The 27,099-nt window shown below is 28.5% G+C and overlaps 1 protein-coding gene across 1 annotated transcript in view; it reads left to right on the top strand.

Annotated features, from left to right (window-relative positions):
• Positions 1-22,814, top strand: part of LOC123294119 (pyrokinin-1 receptor-like) — a 124,701-nt gene extending 101,887 nt beyond the window's left edge. Inside the window, exon 5 of the mRNA XM_044875212.1 lies at positions 22,783-22,814. Within this exon, the coding sequence (XP_044731147.1) occupies positions 22,783-22,814 (32 nt within the window). The remainder of the gene's footprint in view (positions 1-22,782) is intronic.
• Positions 22,815-27,099: the final 4,285 nt, after the last annotated feature.

Here is a 27,099-nt window from a genome sequence, read left to right as displayed (position 1 = left end):
TGTACACAAAGTTTTAAAATATCCATTATAAGTAATAATTAAATCAATAAACTAATAATATTTAATAGGTTTTATATAATAACAAATCTCATTCTACGTTATCAGCAAATTTCTGAAAATCATAAAAAGTTCACAGAATTGAACCCACGAAACCTATTAAACAAATTCCGTTATGATAATATTATTTTTTCATCATTATTAACAGTAACGATATTAAAAAAGGCTAGTAGTAGACTAGTAGACCTTTCGGACTAGACCAATCATTTTCTGATTAAGAAAATAATGGTATAAAATTTCGATAATTCTAAATGGCTGTATTGTTTTTATTTATTTTATTATCAAATAAGCATGAAGGAAGAAGTCAAGCACCTGAAAACAGTTGCGTTGACTTGTATGCATTTACTGAAAAGGAGTAGCCAAAACAGCTTATTATAAAATTAAGTAAAACTATTTTTTAATCATTTTTCATGACCGTTTAGTAGTAATAGTGTATTTATAAATTATAATTACCAAATTATAATCACCAGTTTCGCTGTTGCTAACACAGAGGACTCTTTTAAAATCATTTTTAGTTTGGCTGTATTTATACCCCTTAAAATTTTGGTAAAGGTGTTCATAAAATCACTTAATTAGTCCCCTCCCTCAGATCGTAAGCCCAAAAACGAAAAGAAATAGGTATCAAAGTTTCTTAGCGTGCTCAGGACGTAGAAAGTGAATTTGAATTCGTAAAAGAGGAACTAGGTCCCATCTTGTAGACTATTAGAGATAGATGAAAAGTTTAAATGTAAAAAATGTTCCTGATAAAAAAATAAACAACTTTTGTTTGAAACATTTTTGAGTAAACATCACTGTTTACCCGTGAGAGAGCAAAATATGGAAAAAATTTGGTGTTCACTCTCTCCAAAACTATAAAATATAGTTGAAAATTTCAAATAACTTCAACTAGTGGTCTTGTGAATGATTCTAGAAAAACAAAAACCGAAATTCTAGAAACAAGTGTCGAAAATAATTCAAAAAAAAATTTTCAAAAATAATTGTGTTTTTTAACCCCGAACTAAAAAAAAGGGTTCTTGTAAGTCTTGAAGAGTGTTCTTAGATATATTTCAAATGCGAGCTTAGAGTTCAGTTGCCGGAAAATTTGTCGGGGGTTTCTTAAATTTTGTAAATTTAACTTGTTCTAATTTATTAAAAATAATCAAAGCACTGGCATTTTCTATACAGAGTATTTCAACGATTCACTCAGTCAATTGTTTGTTTTCACTTGTTTTAGTATAATTAACAAATGTAATTTTAATCTCTCAGACAGAAATTCGATTTAGTTTTACTAGCATGCATTCCACAATAATTTATGGATTCGCTTTCAGGTGCAAAACATATTTAATTTTTATCAATTAGGTAACAAAAATATTAATTTACGAAACTCAGTCGTCTTAAAATAAGCTCCAAAAAACGTTGCTCTTGTGTCATTATTTTAATTCTAGGATCTTGTTCCTACATAGGATCATGAATCGTGGATAGAAAATGAAAACAGTCTGATGATTGTTAAGAAGTCCATTTTCTGCGAGTTGTTGTACGCTAATTAGCTGTTAGTGAAACCAAAGTCATTTATATGCGAGATGATAGCCATGTATCTAATTGATATTCTATTAGATCAATTAGAATTAAAAATCATCACGTCCTTACATTAATCCTCCCTCCCCCCTGCAATAGAAAAATAAGGAAATGTAATTAAAAAAAAAAAAAAAAGAATTACAAGCGAAACCAAAACAAAATATATTGCTGGTGATTCAGAAATGTACATGAATTTAAAATTATAGAACAATAGATTGAATTTGTATTTGAAAAAAGTTGATGTTGGCAATTCAATATTGATAATAATTTTGAAAACAAACAAACAAACAATATTATTTTCCAAAAAAAACTATTAAAATAAAATATAATATTATTATAAACAAGTGAAAACAAACAATTGACTGAGTTAATTGTTGAAATACCATGCATAGTCAGTGTTGATTTATTTATCACATAACACATACAAACATGTGACACATACATAACTGATAACCAAGTATAGTACATATTATAAAATTTCCGCCTAATTGGCACCCTTACGGGTAAACAGTGATGTTAACGAAAAAATGTTTCAAACAAAAGTTGTTTAATTTTTGATAAGGAACATTTTTTACATTTAAACTTTTGTTCTATCTCTAACGGTTTACAAGATGGGTCCTACGGACCCAAGACCCAATTGACCTATGATGCTCATTTACGAACTTGACCTCACTTTTTACGTCCTGAGTACGCTGTAAAAATTTCAGCTCGATATCTTTTTTCGTTTTTGAGTTATCGTGTCCACAGACGGGCGGACGGTCGGACGGACGGACGGACAACCGGAAATGGACTAATTAGGTGATTTTATGAACACCTATGACAAAATTTTTTTCCTAGCATCATTATTTTTAAGCGTTACAAACTTGGGACTAAACTTAATATACTATGTTTATTTCATATATGCATGGTATAAAAATACAAAGCATAACTCAATTCACTAAAACAATACGTTTTATGATGCGTTCATGTTGATTTCTGTGAAAACGGTGACTGGTGACGTTATGGTGGGTGTTTTATGATGCTAATAGTGTGCTGAATGTAAATAATTCTACGAGATGAATCGAAAATCCAGCAACAAAAAAGAATCACCAAATCGGTTGATGAATCCTATTTAGTTGAAGGCAATGGAAAGATATGGTATGCCCCTGGAGAATGATGGAGAATGATGGATGTTTTACGACCAGTAATGTAACGACCTGGTGACTGGTGATCGTGTGACTTATTATTTCTTATTGATCTTATACTAGAAAATTAGATCCATGGTTACCATCTTGCATATATTTCTTTGGTTTCACTAACAACCAATTACACTCAAAGACTTCTAAACAAGAATGAATTGGTTTTTATTTTCTACTCACGATTTTCATCCTCATAAGTAAGAACAAGCTCCTACATTTTCATTCAAAAACTGAAACAATATTCATATCAGCATTTATGGAAATACTTCAAATTTTGTATTTGATTTCTATAAATTTAATGGGATGATGGATTCTTTATAGAGTTGTTTAAAATTTCGAATTGAACGCATTGCATTATTATGGACAACTCAAATCTTATACAGACTATAAAATTTTTTAATTTTGATTTTTGGGATGAAAACACTACCTTTTTAACAAAAATTTAATATAATTTCCGAGTAATAAACAAAAAAGCCTACTTGCATGGATGGAATGCCTACAGGTTGCTTAAAAAAACAATACATTTTCCTAAGTTCATGAAATAAAAATTTATAAATAAAAAATTTTAATCATTTAAAGGGCTCATTTTTTTTAATGACCAATTGATAGTTGCTCATTAAATTTACAAACAATTGCGGAGGCAGGTGCCAGGTAGAAACTTAAAGATTGGCGATTGATTTTTTTATATGTAGTTCAAATACATGTTAATCAATTATAAAAGTTTCAGAAGGATCACATGAATCTTTAATTAATTATTCAACATAAAAGTTTTAATACATTGCTCTTATGGAAAAATCTCAGAAAAGGACATATGTTGAAATTAATTGAAAATTTTTACTTGAAATAAAAAAATTCGAATACAAAAATTTTTAATTAGAAAGTAAGCGTATTAACAATGACATAGAAAAGAAGAAAACCATGTGTTACCGTCCGTATAAGGGATATACGAGCGGGGTAGATTTAGGATTGAAATTATTTTTATCATATTTTTAATTTTGATCATGAATTGTGTTACAACTTCATGAATCTAGACGAAAAATTAGAATAAAATTTTTCGATATCTGCCTTATGGCTTACGAAATATCGAAAGCTGAATATTTAAACAAATTTTTCAATTTTTTTTGTAAATAATTTTCATCTTATATCGTCAAGGCATAATTCACCATCAAAATTGAAAATATGTTTTTGTTGTAATTGGTTTATAACAACTTATTACGCCAGAAGAAATTTGAAAAATCCTAACAACGTAGTAGGTATATATTAAAGAATAATTATATCGAATTCCATGACGTAAAATCAGATAATTCGATTTTCCGAAGCAAAATTAAAAATCCATTTGTACCCATATATTCTTACTTTTAACTAAAGAAAAACAAAGCGATGGCACTTTTGTCAAATCGGTTTAGAAGAATTCATAATGATTTTGATGAGAACATTTTTGTGACACTTTGTATTAATCATCCGATATAGGCAAAAAAGAAAAAAATAAGTCATTAAATTTTTTTTAGTTATACATTTTTCTATATTATATTTCCTATATTATTCTCAGTCGCGGAAACGAAACACTAAAAACAGTCAAAGATCGAAAATATTTGAACAGAAAGACGGATTGTCTGCATTCGATTCGTTAAAGCGTCAGGAAATTTTGTGACCTAAATTGATTTATAAGAAATTAAAAAAAATGTAATTTGCATAAATAATATGAATTTTAAATTGACCGTAAATATACTAAATTCACAATTCGGTTAATAGTGATGAAAATGGTTACAAACTTACTCGGGGGGTGACTTTTGTGATCGCTGAACACGAATATCGCTTCAGAATCGGTCTCCGAGGTACCTGATGCAAAGGGTAGACGATATTCTCGTCGTCTCCTGGAGTTTTCGGGAAATTCGTTATATAATAAGTCCAAACTGACCAGATTTTGTCTCTATATTCGTGTTCAACTACCCCAAAAACCCCCAAGTAACGAGGTTGAACTGATTATATAACGAAGTTCGTGAAAACTTGAAGAGACGATGGTGAGACCGTTCACCCTGGGCATGGAGTAACATGGAGTAACCAAAAACATCCGTGTAAAAAGTTATAGTCACTATTAATTAACCCATTTGTGAATTTAGTATATTTACGGTCAATTTAAAATGTAACTTTAAAATGCATATTATTTATGCAAATTGCATATTTTTAATTTCTTATGAATCAATTTGTTTCACAAAATTTCTGACGCTTTAACAAATTCAATGCAGAAAACCGTATTCAAATCCATCTTACTGTTCATATTTTCGAACTTCAATGCTTCGTTTTTGCGACTGTCTATCTATACAGCGTTAGCTATTGGCCTAATTCTCCAGTTTATTTATATTCAATACTAAAATTAAATGAATGGACTGACTCATCGTCAGGTAAACGCTGAATGAATGTATATAATAAATAGTTTCCTAGCTCGAATATTTCATAATATCTGAATCACTAATTTTATATAAACTCATATAGTGGTTATTTAAAAAATAAAAATACTTTTCTTCGAATAAGCCTTTATAAAATATTTTATATAGCAGAATTGGAATTTATCAACACATTAAACTTTTTTATCAAGCATTTTTCAAGCAAAAATTTCTACAATTATCGGAATTTGCATTAGCCGTGCTTACTGTGTAAGCGTTGCTACTGGCAATGAATACCTTTTTTATGCTATTTAAAATAATAACAAATTAATAAATTATAAAGAATAATTCAAATTGTTGAAATACTACTCTATTTCACGTTAAAACTAGCGAATGGTTTTTAATGAAACTGTACAGCAATATAGCTCATACTTCATAATAACACATGAGATATAATTTATAAAGATATATTAATAAAAAATAAAATAAAAATAAAAATTTATTTAGTTTGACATTACCATAAATTACAGATTTCTGTAAAAGTAGTCATTTGACATTACTATAAATTACAGATTTCTGTAAAAATAATCAATATAAAATATTTCACGGCCGTCTTTTGTGATATACTCAATGAATAACTACGACTATTATATACATTTAAAAAAAATGAAAACCATACATATATTTTACCCGTGTAAAACAATCCTTACCATTATTTCGAGTATTATAGAAAGTGGATAACCGAGAGCAATCTTTAGCAATCTTTACTTTTAAACCCAGCGAAGCGGGTGGGTGTCACTCTAGTAAAAAAACCTATAAAAATAACCCAACAGATATAACTATGTACCTAATATCAATGTTTTTTTTTCCTTTTTTCATAAAGTTTTTGCATATATTATTAAAAGATTACTATCAATTAAATTATTAATTTAATAAAAGTTAACGATTAATAATTAAAATATGTCTAAAAAATTTCGTAAGCAAAATAATTAACTTGTTCAAGTTTGTTTAAATGTTGTTGACAATTTAATGATTCAATAAATATATTTTTCAACAAAAATTCTTTTTAATTTCACCTGAATGCAAATCAATTCAAGGGTGTTCGATCACCATGTAAATCATATCTTCAAAAACGTGTTAATCACTTTTAAACTAGTCGACAAGTTTAAATTGGTGAAATAAAGAAAAAATGGTCGTAAAAATAAGTGTTATCTCTCGTTGCTCGGAATTCGGAATGAAATCTAGAACAATGTGCTAGAAGCGTTTTTCATCACATAAAAAATTGCAAAAGTTATAAAGAACAACAATTAAAGATGAACAACAAAGCATTACAATTTTTTAAACTTCTTTGACGCGATCTTGTTTAGTATATGGTTAAGTATAAGGGTGTCTCCATGAAGTTCAAAATTTTTACGCCTTGTCAAATCAAAAGTGCTATGATCCTAAATTTAAATGCATTGAAATCACATTGATATCTTACACCGTTTTGTTTTTATTCCGATTTCAAAAATTCTTATAGGAAAAATGGTCGTAAAAATAAGTGTTAAAGGAATGTCTCGTTGAATTCGGAATGAAATCTAGAACAATGTGCTAGAAGCGTTTTTCATCACATAAAAAATTGCAAAAGTTATAAACCATTAAATTTGAAGAATAAAGCATTAAAATTTTGTAAACTCCTTTGACGCAATCTTGTTCATTATATAGTTAAGTATAAGAGGGGCTCCATGAAGTTCAAAAATTTTACGCCATGTCAAATCAAAAGTGCTATGGTCCTGAATTTAAATGCATTAAAATCACATTGGTATCTTACACCGTTTTGTTTTTATTCTGATTTCAAAAATTCTTATTTCTTTACCCTTGACTTAACTAAGAGTATATTAATCGAACCTCCTTTATGTTAAAACTCATAAAATTATTTTTATAAAAATAAATTTTTTAATTAATATGATTTCTTAATTTATTATTCAAAATTCAAAAGAACTTTTTCCTTATATTAATTTTGTAGACTTTTATTATGATTTTTATTTACTTATTCTTGACTATAGTAATTCATTTATAATATTAATTAAAAAAATTAGTATTTCAAAGAAATGTAGTAATAAAAAAAAATTCATTATGAGTTTTCTAACTTAGTTACTAGCTAGTTATATATTAGTCGAGGCTGTACAACGGTAAATATTGGACTCATATTGATGGTAATGAAATTCATGTAGTACACGGTAAGTGGCTCAAACTGAACACTCATTTTGATAAAAAACAGTACACTAATTTCTTTTTAAGGCAGTACCAGAGCCAAACGAAGTTTTGACTTGTGGTTCAAATTCTTTGTAACTTATTTTCAACTTTGATAATGAATTTAGTTATAACTACATGAATGTAAACGAAAGGTAAGAATATAATTTTCCTATAGATGCCTTGGTTTTCGAAATACCGAAAGCTAAATAATTAAACAAAATTTTTAACTCTCGATATTTTGAAAATAACTCTAGATATCGAAAAATTCTTATACTTTGCGTCTTATATTGTCAAGTTATAACATAATTCACCATCAAAATTGAAAGTATATGTTTTTTTAAATTTGTGTCCCCTCTACCGTGCGCGTATGTACCTTAATTAATCGGAGACAACGAGGTTCTTATTGTTTTCAATAATTTATTAAGGTTTTAACTTTAATTTTATTTTTTTTTTTTTTTTTATAATTTCCACCTGCTAGTTTTGGAGAAATCTATGAAAACATATCATCCATCTACCGTTTTACCACAAAACCAAAAACTCCCTGGCCCTCGTACATCCTTAATATAATTGACAACAACAAAAACTTAAAAAAAAAAATAAATTTGAAAACAAGGACTGTAGTATCCGCCACAGTTTGAAAATGAATTCAGTCCAGTGCATTTGAGTCCAAAACATGTCACCACTTATTAAAAATGTAAGAAGTGGAAAAAGCAAATAAAACGTTTTATTAAAATTAAAATGTTATTTTATTTTTATCAAAATATTTAAAACATTAAATACCATATTCAATGCTTATGCATGCAAAAGCATGTAAATGTCATTTGCATGAATTCTATTTATCTGTACAATATGAAAATACATCTTGTGTAAATAATTATCTGTCAGTTCAAGCACCATAAATGTTAAACCGAAACAATTATGGCCACGTATTAGACGTCTAATCAAATTGTGTTAATGAAAAGTAGCCCATTATCTAGGTTAGATTAGGGTAGGTTATATTGGCTGTCCACAAAGGACACACTTAGGCTATAGCCTATAGAGTCCATTGTGATACATTATATGTGTTTTACCACCTCTCCGATGATAATTTCATTTATCAGCTCCTCAATTTCAGATGCTGAATGCAATTCCTTCATGCATATACCATGCACTACACCAGCCCATCACAACTATTAATTAAATTAATTTTGTTGCGACGGCGGGAATCGAGCCCGTACCCTATAGCGGACGGACTTGGTTACGCCTTTACCAACTGAGGTTTGATGGGCTGTTTGAGAAGATACATTACAGTTGCAAACATCATCGTACTAGATACATTTTCCATTATTTCTATATCTTAGTTTTCTATATAGATAAGTAAGGACCTCAATTAATCTACACACCTAAATATTTGCATTTAATCGAAAGAAAGCATGCAAACTACAAAAAAATGCTTCAACCAAAAGTTGTCTAGGGCAATAGAGGACATTCACCTGTGTCCGTAACTTAGCCCTTCAATTATCAATCAACTTTAAGCGCTCTCGATCAAGCATAATAATGACATATTTTTAGGTCGCGTTTCAACCGAAAGGTAATGTTTTTCGAAAAAAATGTTTTAACCGCCCAAACTATCTTAAGAATAATCAATCAATGGATAATTCCAGCTTTTTATCTTTTTTATTGATTGCCATAAAGAAATGAATCGACTTTTTTTGTGATAAATTAACCCCATCATTCTTTTATAATATTCTTTAATTATTTTCTTTTCTTTGAATGAGAACAAAAGACTTACCCTTAAGAGTTAATTAAAACTATTATTTTCCATGAAAAAGTTGGTTGTATTGAAACACACGCCATCCTAGAAGATTAAATAAGACTAGCTCGACCCGTAAAGAATTTCGCTCCCGTAGTTACCGTAACCCGTAGCAAATTTCGTAGAAAAGTAGTGAATAAAAGTAAAAAGTCCTTAAATTAATGTTGGGAGACCATATATTAAAAATAGTAATTATATGTCTAGAGTATTAGAAGAGTATCTGTTAAAAAAAATATGTTTGCCTAGTAATGCTTTGAGTATCATATGTCTAGAGTATTAGGAGAGCATCTGTAAAAACTAACATGTTTACCTAATAAACTAATTATTAAAATTTATTTAAATTAATTTTTTCGTTCAAATTATTTGTTTAGCGTATTTTTTCCTAAGCGATACACTTTTAGAGCGTGAGTATATTTTTCTTCAAATCTAGACATAATAAGCTTGAAAATGAGTGGTGAATCACGGAATTGGATAAAGGAATTAGGAAGATAGGACAGAAAAAAACTTGTTAGAGTAATCATAATATATAAGATTTTTTTTCATGTCAAGATTAAGTTGTTGCCAACATTAAAAGTACTAAGTAGTAATTCAAAAGGTTAACATGAATCCATTCGTTTTTCGTATTATATATATATATAATGGTAATAGTAAAATTCTATTCACAAGTAATAAAAGTGTAATAGAAGTTCAGGAAACATTGATAATAAGATTTGGACTAATATTTAATTAAAATCTATATACCATGTGTTGCATTTAAGATGAAGATACCCCCATATTTTCGTTATTAATAGGAATATCAATTTGAAATTTTGGGTTCTTAATATTTTAGAGATGGTTAGAGATATCGAAAAAAAACTTGATATCGAAAAAGTCGTTTAAAATATTTTTTTATACTCATAACGATTTTCATGACTAAATTAGCCTTTTTAATTTTTTCTTTGTTTTGATACACACTCACAATCATTACAAGTTTATTGAAATATTTGAATACATAACACTATTAAATTATCAATTTGTCCAGTTTTTACATTCCATACACCACACTAGTTAAAATAGTCTTATACAATTAATAAACCTTAATAACTAGTGTGTTAGGGAATGTAAAAACTGATAATTAAAAAGTGTTATGTATTCAAATATTTCAATAAACTTGTAACAATTATGAGTGGGGACCAGCAACTTAAGGTAAAATTGGAAATGCGAATTTTGTCATGAAAAGAAAATTTTTTTTTTTTTAGGGGTATACTAAAATATTTCAAGCAACTTTTTCAAATAATTTTTTTCGATACTTATAACCATCTCTGATTCTAGGCAAAATTTTAAGAATCGGCAATATTTATCAATTTGTAGTAGGCTGAGTTTAAAGTTCTGATTTAGGTTAAGTATCTTCACCTTGTATTCCTTAACGAAAAATAACGAAATATGAGGCTGTCTTTATCTTAATTGCTTAAAAAAACATCCGGCATAAAATCAGGTCTGATGGATTCGTTTGCGAAATTGTAGCTCCTAAGGGAATGAACCGATTTTGATTTCATTTTTTTCTTTGAAAACTAATTTGTTCGAGAGTGTTTCCAGTTATACTTCAAATTTGAGTTTAGGGCTCTGTATACATGATAACAACTATAAAAGAGGTGAAGTTCTTACAACGGCTGACTAGATAAAACATAGCTAGGAACCTTCCCAATCCAATTGCCTTTCACAATGAAACAAAATCAAAATCGGTCATCCGCTTAGGAATTACGATGTCAAAAACGAATCAATCAGCCCTGGTTTTATGTCGGGGGTTTCTTTAAATTTAATATTATGAATATATTACAAACTTCCAATATAAAATATTAAATTACTATCCATAAACTATACACCGTGTTCTGTTATTAAGTGCAGAAACCTAACTTTTCAAAATAAGCTCATCAAGAGCAACAAAAAAACTCTTTTCCAAATTTCGATCTGAGCCTTAATTTGGGAGCTACAGGTATGACAAAAATTGATAAATTTGATTATTCATTGGCTGTCATTCGATAACCAGTAACCAATAATAAGAAGAAGATATTAGTAAATTTTTTTTAAATAATATTCAACTGAGGTAGGGATTTTTAGAAATTATAACATGATTTGATTCGATTATATTATTTTGCAAAAACATTAAATTATTGTACGTAAACAAATAAACTATGTGACAATGGGTGTGGTTTGTTTGCTTAGGTCCAATGATAAATTGTTTACTTATAAGTATTATTATTTTTCTCAGAATAATAGAATAAAAATATTTAAATTATAAAAAGTGGGACAATTTAATATTTTATAAATTTTTTGTTTTTTATTATTCTGAGAAAATAATAATACTTATAAGTAAACAATTTATCATTGGACGTAAGCAGGCAAACCACACCCATTGTCACATAGTTTGTTTGTTTAAGTACAATAATTTAATGTTTTTGCAAAATAATATAATCGAATCAAATCATGTTATAATTTCTAAAAATCCCTACCTCAGTTGAATATTATTTAAAAAAAATTTACTAATATCTTCTTCTTATTATTGGTTACTGGTTATCGAATGACAGCCAATGAATAATCAAATTTATCAATTTTTGTCATACCTGTAGCTCCCAAATTAAGGCTCAGATCGAAATTTGGAAAAGAGTTTTTTTGTTGCTCTTGATGAGCTTATTTTGAAAAGTTTGGTTTCTGCAGTTAATAACAGAACACGGTGTATATGTTAAACATTGTTCACAACAATTGTATGTGATATAAGCGTTACAATTAAGATAACAATATATACATATTACAATAATTTATTGGAAATGTATTGTTGTAGATAAGATAAGCTGTTTGATATTACTTACATTTTCCATATATAAAATGTTAAACTTTACCACAGCTCATAACATATATAAGAAAGATTATAGGTATTAGATTTCTCAAGATAATTCTATTTACTTGAAATATTATACGTTTTACTGTTAGAAAAGTAGGACTCTATCAGTAGTAAAGTCGGTTACAGAAAAGAGAAATGATAAGGGAAAAGGTGAAAGAAATAAATGAATCACAAAGAAAAGTGATATGATTCTATATTTGAAATTTGAAACTCATTCTTAAGGTTTTAGTATTAAATTTCAGGAAACAATTCTAATCTGCTTTTGTAAATCTGAAACTTTATATAACAGCCTAGGTTGTTTTAAAGACAAAGGATGGGAAGTGTGGAAAGCTTGAAGTAAACGAGGAAAAATGATTCTTGTCGATAGTTAAAATTGATTTTTTGTTAGATTTTTCAAATTTATAATTAGTTTAAAAGTTTTAAGATTGATGTGTAACAAAAGCATTGAAACTTTGTAAATTTTAAACAGGGTGTCTTTTTTAAGTTGACATTTGCTTGAAATTCGAAAAATAAGTTTTATCGATAAAAATGCTTCTAGCAAAAAAATGTAAGGTCTATCTATCTATCTAACTTGACCTCGGTTTTCAGACTTATTAAAAAATAATAAAATATCGCAATATTTGGATCGATTTTAGTCCGTATCTCAAAAACTATTCGACCAGTCAACAAATGCACCCGATTTTTGTACCTTTTGGGTCAAATTTACCTTATATACTAAGTTTTATCAAAATTGGAGATTAAAAAAATTTCTCGATTTTTTTAAGGGTTACCCCTTTGAAAAAATCGAGAAAATCGCAAAAAAATTTTTGTTTTGGAATTTGATGAAACTCGGTGGATGGGGTAATTTTGATCCAAAAAGTATAAAATCAGGTTAATTTAATAATTGGATGCAGAGTTTCTGAGATATCGCAATATTTGGATCGATTTTAGTCCTTATCTCAAAAACTATTCGACCAGTCAACAAATGCACCCGATTTTTGTACTTTTTGGGTCAAATTTACCTTATTTACTGAGTTTTATCAAAATTGGAGATTAAAAAAATTTAAAAAATCGAGAAATTTTTTTAATCTCCAATTTTGATAAAACTCAGTAAATAAGGTAAATTTGACCCAAAAAGTACAAAAATCGGGTGCATTGTACCTTTGAAAAAATCGAGAAAAACGCAAAAAAAATTTATTTTGGAATTTGATAAAACTTGGTGGATGGGGTAAATTTGATCCAAAAAGTGTAAAAATCAGGTTAATTTAATGATTGGACATATAGAAAGTTATTCTTTGTAATCAGTTTAACACATTTTTTTGTCATTATTTCATAAAAAACATATATACACAATAAAAATCGAAAGACTTTGAAGCTTAAATTTGTATACAAAATTTAGTAAACAAACATAAATAATAAATTAACGCGTTTGGGTTTAACATGAATAATTGTTTGAACATAGAAGTAACAAGAAATACTCTTATAGAAATATACATATACCAAATTCAAAATCCTTTGAAGATTTGTCACAACTTTATATAATATGGCACACACATATGGTTAGAACGACCACATTATAGTAGTAACACTTAACAAAACAAACATAAGACAATAAACATTATTCTAAAACAAAAGATACTTGTTAAATTTCCTGTTTGGTGACAGGAACAATAAATTCTATGATATATTTTATTGTTTGTTGCTAGTTTGTTAGATAAGGATAAATTGTACAGACATTACAGACACCTCCCATGACATTGTAGATTAACAGCTCCAGAAGGAAAAATCAACCCCCGAAATAAAAAAAAAGGATGTTGTAAGTTTGACCGCTATGTGTGTGGTGGGTCTGTTCAATTGATTCAAAGCAATCTGATAAACTATCTTTTCTTCGATAGAAAATATTCTTGAAATCAGAACACTAGAAAGAAAATTAAAACGGACGTTAACGTTCATGTAAATTTTAGATTAATTCATCTTAGATTGAACTGTGAAATATGCTCGCGGCTGTACACCCCAATGGTAACTACCGGGTTTGTTTATATACTAATCGATATTTTCATCATTTTCTTGTATGTTTATCTATATTTTACAAACTTTTATTCAGTTTCATCTGGCCGTTATTTTCAATCTAATCTTCCAAATTAAATCTGATCCACTTCCCGATTCTCGGTTGAGTTGAAATTTTACATGTGTTTGTAAATCAGATGACCACGAATTTTTATTCCCTCCTCTTTTACTATATTTGATAAAAGTATCTGCGGTTTTTAGCTTAAAATAAAAAATTTAAACAAAAAATGCTTATTTTGTACTAAAAAGTAGAAAATAATTTTTCTTATGACGACCGAATCATCTATCATCCGCAATAATTTAAATTGAGTCATGTACGAGTGATTCATAAGAAAAATTACTTGTTACTTTTTAGTACAATAAATGCTTGTCCCTTAACATTTTTATTTAAATTTTTTTAAATAACTAAATGTATTTTTGCTTTTTGTCTTAAAAGATTGTCAAAATAAAGCCAACGAAATGTTATATTTATTTTAAAAATATAAAATAACCCTGCTTTTTTATCGTTTCTAGATATATTGATAGCTGTTTTATTCGCCATTGGCGCTTAGACTATAATTGATATTTTGTTTTGCGGAAATGGTGTCTAATTGTTTTTAGCATATTATGTTTTTAATGTTTCTTACAGCGTATTTTAAACAAAAATAATTATAAATAAATTTCTTGTAAACAGTGAATAAAATTTAGAAAACTTTTGTAATATGAATTAATTTTCATTGTTTTAAGTGATAAAAGATAAGTATTTCGTCGCATTTGGTGGAAATTATACAGGTATGTACAGTTTATTAGGTATTTTCTTTTGTATATGTCAACGTAATATTGTAATTTTCGTCAGCTTGTAAACGGGTTACCAAAAACTACACCAACCAGCGATAATTCAACACCTTTACACAATCAACTAATTGCGGTATGTTTAGTTGGTCTGGATCGAGTTTCCAAGGGTTGGGGTGGTTTTTGGATCTTCTTTATGGAAGTTAGAGATATCAGTCTGTTCGGAATTGTTAGAGGAGCGCAAGTCTTTTTTTTAAATATTGGACCCGCATATCTATTTGAATTTATTGATGTGACTTGTAATTATTGAAAATGGATTAAATTCTGAAAACATCAAAATTGCTGTTAAATTTTAGTGAAAGAAGTGAAACGGAACCAAAGATAAATCGTCCACTTAACTATTTTTGGAACTTTCTTTCTTTTTACTGACTTGTAAGATTCTTCCTGACCTCCTTGTAAAGACTCCTGACTTCTCTGGATCTCCGACTCACAAAAACACTGCTGTAGACAATACCTTCCAATTTTCTATACCTTACAGGAAAAATTATTTTATCCTCATTTACAATCAATCGATTCCATGTATCATTATTTTTAATATGAATTACTAGAAACTGATACTATTGATTCCTGATTCCTGAATAAAAATATATTAAAAAAAACTATAAGCTTATTATAAAAAAAAAAGTGAAGTGGGCGCTCCATGCTTGACATGGTTAGTAATATTGCTTTTAAAACCCGACTAAAAAAAGGGGGTTATAAGTTAACGTGTACCTGTATATCTGTGTATTTGTGTATCTGTCTGTGACATCGTAGCTCCAAAACGGATGAACGGATTTTTGATTGAACTTCTTTAGGCATGTTTGACTTAGGGAGGAAACTGGAGAATGTATGATCAGAATGCTACGAAAAGTATGATCAAGTTGAGAAGGGGATATAAGTCAACAACATAACAAGCATCAATGTCATACCATAAGTATTTAAAGTGCTATACAAATACACAGAGACCCAGTAGCTTAGTGGCAGAACACTGGACTCTGTTACCGGAGACCAACGTTCGAAACCAGAGCATGTATATTAAATAAAATTTTTATAATTCAATAATCTAGTATTTACACCAAAAGATGGAGCTAAATAAATTTTACTTCAACCGAGTTGTCTAAAACACACTTGTTTTTTTACTATAAAGGCGATTTTAAGGTTCCATAACCTAAACAACTAGAAAAGAGACGATGATTTGCAAACGGCTGAGTTGATTTTCTTGAACCATTGCTAAGAACACTAATTATGTTTTTTCTATAGGTTTCTGTAGTCCAATGAATAAATTTTTTACTTGTGGAACAACGATGTGTTTTTGCTCAATGCAAACTCTCTGTAACAAACCAAGTCTTCTCTTGTTGTTGACAATTTTTGTTTTCCTACCAAGTCACGAAGCAATTATAGCATTTGGCGCTCTCCTTCATTAAAGAAAAGCCACATTTAATTTTAGTTTTAATTTTAGTTCATTTTAATTCTTGAAGTTTTTATACCATGCATATATGAAATATACATAGTATATTAAGTTTAGTCCCAAGTTTGTAACGCTTAAAAATAATGATGCTAGGAAAAAAATTTTGTCAAAGGTGTTCATAGAATCACCTAATTAGTCCATTTCCGGTTGTCCGTCCGTCCGTCTGTCGACACGATAACTCAAAAACGAAAAAAGATATCGAGCTGAAATTTTTACAGCGTACTCAAGACGTAAAAAGTGAGGTCAAGTTCGTAAATGAGCATCATAGGTCAATTGGGTCCTGGGTCCGTAGGACCCATCTTATAAACCGTTAGAGATAGAACAAAAGTTTAAATGTAAAAAATGTTCCTTATCAAAAATTAAACAACTTTTGTTTGAAACATTTTTTCGTAAACATCATTGTTTACCCGTGAGGGCGCCAATTAGGCGAAAATTTTATAATATGTGTACAAACTATATACTAAATGTCGGTCGGTAATGCAGAAACCTATAAAGTGATTTACATATTTACATACTTGATTATCAGTTATGTATGTGTCACATGTTTGTATGTGTAATGTGATAAAGAAATCAACACTTAACAATTTCAACAATTAACTCAGTCAATTGTTTGTTTTCACTTGTTTCTTTTCAAATTTGCTTTTCTTTTCTTGTCGTTAAACATCAGTACCCCGACTTGTCAATCAATAATTCCAATTCAAATACGACAACAATTTTCTTTAATGATCTTCCATCTTACGTTATAAAGTTTTTTTATTTTTTTATGTAGAAAAATTAATGAAAAGGTTACGACAACTCGAATTTAATTAATAATTTTTAATCTTGTTTATTTCTTTTACAAAATTAAACATTTAAACCTTTTTAGGGATTTATTATAATTTATTATTATTTATACATTTTGCATGATTTTAAATATTGAGACGTTTCAGTACAAACTTTTAATATAATCCAGGCGGTAGCTGTTACCATGTTGATGTTAAACATACTTCGAGAGATGAAATGAAACAAAACAATATTTATACCATTTCGCCTCAACCCTACGTAATTTTAAATCGTACTTGTATTTTCAACATTTACAATGTATTTATGTTAAGTTATATTGTTTAAAGCATTTAAGCTACTTATATTTATATAGGGATGGCAAAAGATAGCTTCAATATCGATACTCCACATATCAAAACAAAAATGTCGAGATATTAAAAATATCGTTTGATGAACAATGATAACCTAAAACATTGATATTTTGTAGAATATTTTGAATTATAACAAAAATAGCACATTATAAATTTAAAAAAAAAATACATATCCATATATATATATAAACGATTTATCACTGACAGACTCATCACGAAATCTCCGAAACTATCGGTCCGATTACCTTCAAATTTTGCATACTTACCTCTTTCGTGTCATAGACATCCACTAAGAACCGATTTTACGGAATTCCTATTCCAACGGATTTTCAAATTTCTGAGATATCACAATATTTGGATCGATTTTAGTCCGTATCTCAAAAACTATTGGTCCAGTCATCAAATGCACCCGATTTTTGTATTTTTTGGGTCAAAATTTCTATATACTGGGTTTTATCAAAATTGGATTAAAAAAAATTCTCGATTTTTTTCAATTTTTTTAAGGGGTACCCCTTTGAAAAAATCGAGAAAAACGCAAACAAAATTTTGTTTTGGAATTTGATGAAACCCAGTGGATGGGGTAATTTTGATCCAAAAAATATAAAAGTCCGGTTAATTTAATGATTGGATGCAGAGTTTCTGAGATATCGCAACATTTGGATCGTTTCCAGTTCGTATCTCAAAAACTATTCGACCAGTCATCAAATGCATCCGAATTTTTGTATTTTTTGATCAAAATTACTTTATATACTGAGTGTTATCGAAATTGGAGAGAAAATTCTCGGTTTTGCAATTTTTTTTAAGGGGAACCCCTTTGAAAAAATCGAGAAAAATCCTTACAGAAAATTCCTCTTGAATCACTCTATCTTTTAAATAAATTGCATCAAAATCCGTTGCGTAGTTTTAAAGATCTAAGCATACACAGGAACAGACATACAGCGGGAAGCTACTTTGTTTTATATTATGTAGTAGATATTGTTAAATCAATGATGCAATCATAATTTCATTGACTTAAATGGACAGGTCTATAGCTAATTACACACATTTAGAGATTTACATAAGAAATGTTCGCTGAAATCGAAAAAATTATAAGCGAATCTTAGATTTTTCAATGATTAATCATAATTCCATAAAGCTCAGTCGCCAGTTCGGCTTCAATATACCCACAACTTTATATCATCAGTTCATTTATTTCTCAATGGAGATATTTCTTAAAACAATATCGATATTATATCGATACTTCATAGCAACCATATCCATTTTTTTTTAAACAACCATTATTTTTAAATACCGATATAGCGTTTCCATCTCACAAGGTATCTACTTGTATAATATTTTCTAAAAACTAAAACATAGAATCGTCCAGATTGAAAAATAATATTTGAAATATTATGAAATGAAAATAATGCCTGTCTGAAAAATATCCCTATTATAGTCTTTATATCTTTTTAAACACACTTTACTTATTTCCACTGTAAAGGGTGTCCCATAATAACCGCATGATTATTATTAGAATAATATTAGAATAATATTTTTAGATTAGGTAAGACTAACTATGTGGCCCTTCTTCAAAACAAGCCAAGCCCATGCCTTCTTGATTCACACCTCTCCCCTTTTAGATTCTTCTTTAGGGATACCAGAGAATGATACTCCAGGGCTTCTTCTTGACAACATGAAAGACAGAAATAAATAAATGAGTACAAATAGCAGTAGGTGAAATCCCTGTATATGTAAGTTGTGAACATAATCGATTATGTGACTGTCACTATGTGGTAATATATTTCCTCATAAAGATATACTCGCTCAACGAAGCAGACAGGAAACGGCTAGTAAATATAATGTACCTAGTAATATATACTAAAATAAATTTATTTTTCTTCAATTGTATAAACTATTATATGTTATGAAAATGTTAAAAAAAATTGTTTTTATTAGTTTTAAGTAGAAAATACTTATAGCTTTTACGAAGTTAATAAAGCTTTTTTTGTGGAGCTAAAAATGGCGACAATGGCCAACCAACAAGTATTAGTTAATATATCTATAGAGAAAATATCGTTAATAAATAAGTTATATTTTCTGGTGGCCATCTCTGTAAGGCCTCTTCTTCTGAAGATACGATAAGAATTTGATTAAGTAATATAATCAATTATATGTAGGTATGTTGACAAAATTCATTCATATATTTATCTATCATATTTATATATTTCGATATTTATTTAATAAAGTTTGAATAGTTGATATAAATGAAATGTTTCTCAAAATAATTCCAATAGATTTATTCTTACGATTTATTACAAATTTACTAAAATACTTCATGAGAAACTTTATGAAATAATAAATCCTATCTGTTAATAATAAGAGGAGTAATCTTGAGAAGAATGGCCTGTGCGGACCATTTTTAACCCGTCAGCACTCGCGTTATGAGCATTTTACAGACGCTTGAATTAGACCATAGATAATTTTTATTTTTCAAACGGTATATGTGGTTGAAAATTTTTATATCTTTTTTTCTACTGTCTGCATTTTTTTTTTAAATTTATTTATTCAAGCCATTCAGAAATTGTACGAATTCTTCTCAGAAAAGGTGTTAGCAGAAAAATATTAAATTCAGAAATTTTCGAGCTTATGCGTGTACTTTTGTTGTTAATTAAAAAAACTTGTGCTAGAAATATAGTCAAATTCTCTGTCCTAATATTTTCACTCTCAAAAATTTTTCAAAAATCTTTAAAAAATTTTTAATTAGCTAGTGCATTAAAAAACAAATTTATAAAATTATGTATAGGTTACGATTTACAAAGTGTGAGGCATGAGCAGAACGAGTTTAATTTGAAAAATAGTTCTTCAATGACATTCAACCAAAAATGACCAGTGGATCCAATTTTTATGATTCCTAAGGAATATTCAAAACCATTTGTGTATATCTCAAAAAAGAATAAATCATATTATCAAACTGATTAAGGATGTTCCCTCGCCAGTAATAGAAAAAAATAAATTAGTAGATAAGGATCCGAATTTTTAGTATGTTGTAGTTAACGATACATATTATTAAATCAAAAAAAAATTTGGGTATCTTATCGATCAATTAAGAGAGTTTTTATTAATTAAAAATACACTAAATAACGTACCATCCTCATATCATGCTATATTATTTAGTGTATTTTTAATTAATTAATAACTCTCTTAATTGATCGATAAGATACCCAATTTTTTTTTTTGATTTAATAATATGTATCGTTAACTACAACATACTAAAAATTTGGATCATTTTCTACTAATTTATTTTTTTCTATTATTGGTGAGGGAACTTCCTTAAAGTTAGAACAATATAGTTCAATTTGTGGATGGTAGGTATGTATTCAAAAAGACATGAAACAAAAGAAAGTAAGTAAATAAAGATGACACGTTTTTCTAATGTCTTTTGTGTCGAAATATGAGCTGACTGTTTCTATAAAACTAGAAAACATTTCGAATAAATAAATATTTGTATTTAGTATACCGTAGCAAAAATTAAAGATTTGAATATCAGTTTTTTTTTTAAGGAATTACAGAGGACTGTGTTTCTGTCAGTTATAAAATATTTCACCTCCTAAAAATAAATAATTTATCGAATAGCCGAATGACGAAGTGGATGCTAAAAGCTTGGTAACATTTTTGTGTCTGTTGCTTGAATGGGAGTGTTTTACGCAATATTGGAAGATACTTTGTGCATAGGGTTAAATTCCAACAGTCGTACCGCAGCCTAGCCAACTACAAAAATTATACTGGTTTAATTCTATTTAATCCGTTTGTTTAATCAAAAAATTGTGAAAAAAGCTAGCAAGTTTACAACATTACGGGCTTCCAGTTAATAGTTTCGATTTTTATTTCTACGGTTATTGATTTAACGCGTCAGCACTCGACGTTATGAGCATTTTGCTCACGCTCGACTCGAAGCATTAATAACTTTTATTTTTGAATTGGTATTGTGGTTGAAGTTTGTTCTACCGTCATATAATTTTATCTATTTTCAAATTGTGAATTTTTCTTTTTAAAAGTCGCACCCAGCAAATTATAAAAACTTGTAATAGAAATATGGCGAAATTAATCAAAATGAATTTAAATATTTAGCTCCCTCTACGGGAGCGGAATTCCTCACGGGTCGAGCTAGTATTTTATATTTCTTTTAATAATAGAGGACCTAGAATTGGATCATGTTGCATTCCTGTTATTATATGTAATTTCTTTGATTTTATTGGTTGTTTATATAGAATTGATAGAAATAGCTGCTGGTGAAACGTGTAAATGACTTACCTACACCTGGAAGACTATTATGAATCCGTTGTTCGGATATATCCAATAAAATCCATTTATATAATAATAATTTACATAAAAAATAACTTCCTACAAATATACTTAGCTATATTGTTTATTGTAATACTGCATTGTCTGCCATATAATAGTTTCATACTTGATTACATTTTATTTTTTTAATATAAGCTAATTTATTTTCATTTTTATTATCTATATGTTCAATTCACCCACAATTTAACCTCAATAGAAGTAAACATGTGGAATAATATTATACGAAAACTTTCTCAATATTACTTATATAAGTAAGGTATCTTCTTTAATGTACGATTCCTATTCCTTCGAATATATTCAAATTCAAAAAATACGTTCTATATCCTGCAAAAAATGTTTTTAGTTTTTCTCTTTACCCGGGGCCAATATTTTGAATAAAGAGGCACTTTCCGAGATTTCCCTCCAAAAACTTAAAGAAGCAGCCCCTAACCAGAATAATATTAACTATAGAGGATAGTATAGTCGCATAGCTCAAAGTAGTTAGAATGGAAGATTTGAAAAGTTATTTTGAGATTATCACAATATTGCTTAAGAAATGGCCTGGTTTTTTTTTACGTTATTTCAGATTTTGTGACTTTGGATTATTTAATGTAATAAAGTCTCTTTGATGATTAAGTGAGTATTCTTCGAGATATCTCTCTTCTCTACCAATGGGGATATTGACTTCACTTCACATGGGAAGTGAATTTGATTTTTGAAAATCTGTAGAAATACGCAAAATATGAACGTTTAAGCCTAATTAAACAAAGAGGAAAATATCGACTAGTGACGTCATTGAACGGTATCACCATAGAGATTACATATAAAATTTTGTTTTTCAAAAAAGAGACTGACAACAATCTTGGAATGTTTATAACTTCTTCATTTTTTAATCAATTTTAATTTAACTTTCAAATTTTGTTTTAGTATCAAGTCTACCATTGCAATTGTATGGTTGATGTGGAAAATTCGACATCAGGAAATCTTTTTTGTGACTTTCTTGATTTTTTAAAGAGTACTCATAAAAAAATGTAAAATTCCGGCAAATGTTCTTTGCACCAGTTGAAAAAAAATGATTTTCGAGGTTAATTTTGACTCAAATAGTACAAGAACGTTGGTCTCCGGGAAAGGAAATTTTTCGGGTTCATCATGAAATTTTTTGGAAATTTTTCGGGTTCATATGGGAAGCCTTGCCTTTTATATTGAATAAAACCGTACATAAAGTCGGTATTTCAAATATTAATAATATATTCTCATTTGAATAGTTAAGATCATAGAATTTAGTTGGTATATGTATTAATCTATTGAACTATTTGTCCAAGAATTGGGTTCTGGCATTAATGAAATTACAGATAATATTAAATTTGAAATTTATTTGTCTTAGGATTGTCTAAAATTTATTTTACCGTATAAATATGTAGACGAACAATTTTTATTACTTTTACCTACATCTTCACTTATTTGTGTTGATCGTTGGGTTAATACAATCGAAGATTATGCCATTCAGATATTTAATAATAAAACAAACTAGATTTATCGGTTAATAATTTCTATGAAACCATAGTTAGCAGAGCTGGGTTAAGAAGAACGACCATGGGTATTTCCTGACGGACTTAAGATATACACTAAAATATGCATTATATAACTTCCAATCGTTGATCCAGTGCATTGATAAATGCAAAACATTGATACAATTTGTATACCACGTAAACATGTAATATATACCAAGGTATACTAAGTTCAGTCCCAAGTTTGTAACGCTTAAAAATACTGATGTTACGAACAAAATATTGGTATAGGTGTTCATAAAATCACCTAATTAGTCCATTTCCGGTTGTCCGTCTGTCTATCACCTGTCTGTCTATCTGTCCGTCTGTCATTACGATAACTCAAAAACGAAAAGAGATATTCAAGTTGATTTTTATAGCGTGCATAGGGCGTAAAAAGTAAGGTCGAGTTCGTAAATGAGCAATATAGGTCAATTGGAACTTGAGTCCGTTGGATCCATCTTGTAAACCATTAGAGATAGAACAAAAGTTTAAAGGTAAAAAAAGTTCCTTATACAAAAATAAATAACTTTTGTGTGGGCCCTTTTTTTCGTAAACATCACTATTTACCCGTGAGGGCGCAAATTAGGCGTAAATTGTATAGTATGTATTATATGGGAATATCAGTTATATATGTGTGACATGAATGTATGTGTAATGCGACAGTGTAATCAACACTGTCTATACATGGTATTTCAACAATTAGCTCAGTCCATTGTTTGTTTTCACTTGTTTGCAGTGAAGTTTAGTAATTATGTAAACGTTTTACAGCGGTTTTCCATATCGAAATTGATTTTGTAAAACAGCTAATTCTACGATCCATCTACGGCATATCATTTTCTTTGCAGGTACTAGACCGGATACGCATATTGCGCATTCAAGAAAAAAAATGTTAAATAAGAAATTGAAAAAATTTAAATAATATAAGTATCAAGGGCAGAATACTTTATACATAAATTACAAAAACAATTTATTCACCATACATTTGACTTAATTAAAATTTGTTATTTGCTTCATCGGATATTTGATTATAGAACCGAATATAATAAGACTCATAGTTTAACAAACAAAAAGGTTGGATAACAACCTGTAGTCGTTTTGATGGTCGGGATGTATTAACACCAGTATTAATTTACTACAATATGATAATAAAAGGCAACATCCAACTTTTTTTTATCACATTCCATCTTACAGCTAATTTAAAAATAGGGAAAAGTGGTACAAAATGATCCTTCAAGGTAAAGTGATCTTTGGTTGTTTTAAGTCATCTTTTAATAGATTAAAATACGTAATTATTGAGAGAAGAAAGATGGTGTCATAGCACAGCAGAATCCAGGTGTAATTCCAGGACGGCGTAAATTTAATTTTCTTTTTTGGTAGCCGATTAAAAAAACTCGCCGTAAGCAAGATGTTACACTTATCAATCACCCCAAGCTGAGTGCTTGCACGGCCGAAAAATATCAGATTTCCTTAATTTTTCAGTGATATGGCGACATTTGTTAGTGATATGGACGAAAAGAAATAATTTAATAAAAATACTTTTCTTATTCGATAGTTTCAGTATACCTGTATATCATCGACTCGAGGAGAGATTGATTCAGGAAAATTATTCGTAACCCTACAGAAAAAATAAAAAATAGAATAACAATTAAAATTTTTGACCTAAATTAATAACTTTCAAACGTCAACATAAATATTATTAAAATATCAATATTTAATTTCATAAATAATTTTTAGGGGCGTACATTAATTAAAAAAAAACAAATTATTATCAATATCTCTTGATAAAAAAAAAATTATATTTTAATTATTTAAATTGGATTATAGAGGCCTTGAATAAAATATATATGCATAAAAAAAATTACATTCCAAAATTTAAAAAAAAATTTTACTTATACAAAAAAAAATTTGAAAATAATTTTCAAATAGGTACCATTTTGACCGAAACTAATTGATAATTGTTAAGCCTAAGGCCTTAAAATTAATTTGGATAAAGCGGGATTTAAAATAAATAGCTCTGAAACTGGGGTGCTTGAACAAACTGAAACAAGAAAGATTTTTTTTTGTGAATAATTAAAAACGAGAGTCTAGGAACTTAAGTAACAATTCATCATCCCGAAAATTGTACTACGTTTATAATGCAATTGAAAAATTCAATTTTGACCAAATTTGAGGAGTTAAAAAATTGCCTAGGACTAAATTATTTCCAAAATAAACGACGGAAAACCTAAATTTAATAAAAATAGGAAAGAAGGGTAGATATAAGTATTTTCAAAGATAATAAATGAGAACTCTAGGATATTTCGAAATAAATTTCGATTTTTGCCCCAAATTCTTAGATAAATTTTTTTGTATTTTATAAATAAATTTTTTTGTATTTTATAAATAAATTTTTTTGTATTATATAAATACGTATTTCGACTACCAAGTAGTCATCATCAGTATGAATTAGATAAGCGTAACTACTTTTATTGTGTATGTTACTCGTTGCTAATTTGGTGGCGGACTGCACATTGATATTTACTTGTACCTACAATTTATACTGTTCTAATCATCTGTCAAATTGTAATGTCAGTGACGTCAGCCAATCCGTTCATTTGGTTGACTCAACTTATTTTACATATATTTTTAAATTGCAAATTCACTTACAGAAGATTTTTGTTCGGTGAGAATTGGACTATCTGAATCCTAGTTCAGTTGCAATTAAAAAATTTATTTAAAAAAAATTTCAGTACCCGTTTATAAAACTTTTAGGTACAAATTCCATACATTAAATATAATTTATTTATTTATACAAAGATAAAAAAATATGAATATTAAATTCTTGCCCGTGTCAAAATTTTAATTAGTAACTTTCTGAGAAAAACGCTAATTTAAGTGACAATAAAATGTAAGAGTTATATTTTTTAAATCGTGTTTGTAATCACTTATTTAATGATTTAATTATGTGTTTTTTTCTCAATGAATGATTAGATTAGCATCTAACTAAGAATTAAATTTAACATTTAAATTCTTACAAATTATTATGCATATTTGGTTTTTATAAAACCGGATTAACTAGTATGTCTTCCGAAGGTAGGTACAGTATGAGCACAAAAAACGGTACTAGTTTTATGATTGATATAATAGGATGTAAAATTAATGAACAAGATTAAAATATTTATGCAGCAATTTTAATGCATACTCATCAAACAAAACTTTTTAGTGCCATGTATAAGATTGTACTTATACGAAAAGTCTTCATACTTAAATAAGCTGTTTGTTTGCAAAGCATATTTAGAAAGTATTTAAATAAAGCTTTTTGCTTAGCAACATTTCGTTTTGTTTTCTAACATTTGTTTGATTAGTATGTGATGGTTTCGAAAATACCCCCTACTAGAGCACAGTTTTGACGATAAATACTTAGTTTGTCGTTTTTGTGCCAAAAAGTGGAATTTTCATTCAAAAGGCACGTTTTTCGGAACACGTGACAGAATCCGTGTAATCTTATAACGGGTTCGCATTCTGCGACCAATGAGAACTTATAGATGACAATTTTAAGCCAAAATAAGCATATCAAAAGAATTGTGTTATACATATCGGGGTCCTATAAACAAGTTCTTGATTTTATCCGATAAACATGACTGAAGTGACTGTACTGAAAGGACGTCGATTTTTTCATTTTTTGCACTCATTTCTAATATACGATCATCAAACT

This window comes from Chrysoperla carnea, chromosome 1, assembly GCF_905475395.1.
Source record: "Chrysoperla carnea chromosome 1, inChrCarn1.1, whole genome shotgun sequence".
Taxonomy (NCBI): Eukaryota; Metazoa; Arthropoda; class Insecta; order Neuroptera; family Chrysopidae; genus Chrysoperla; species Chrysoperla carnea.
The sequence above is the reverse complement of the archived record's forward strand: the minus strand, read 5'-3'. Positions and strand labels throughout refer to the sequence as shown.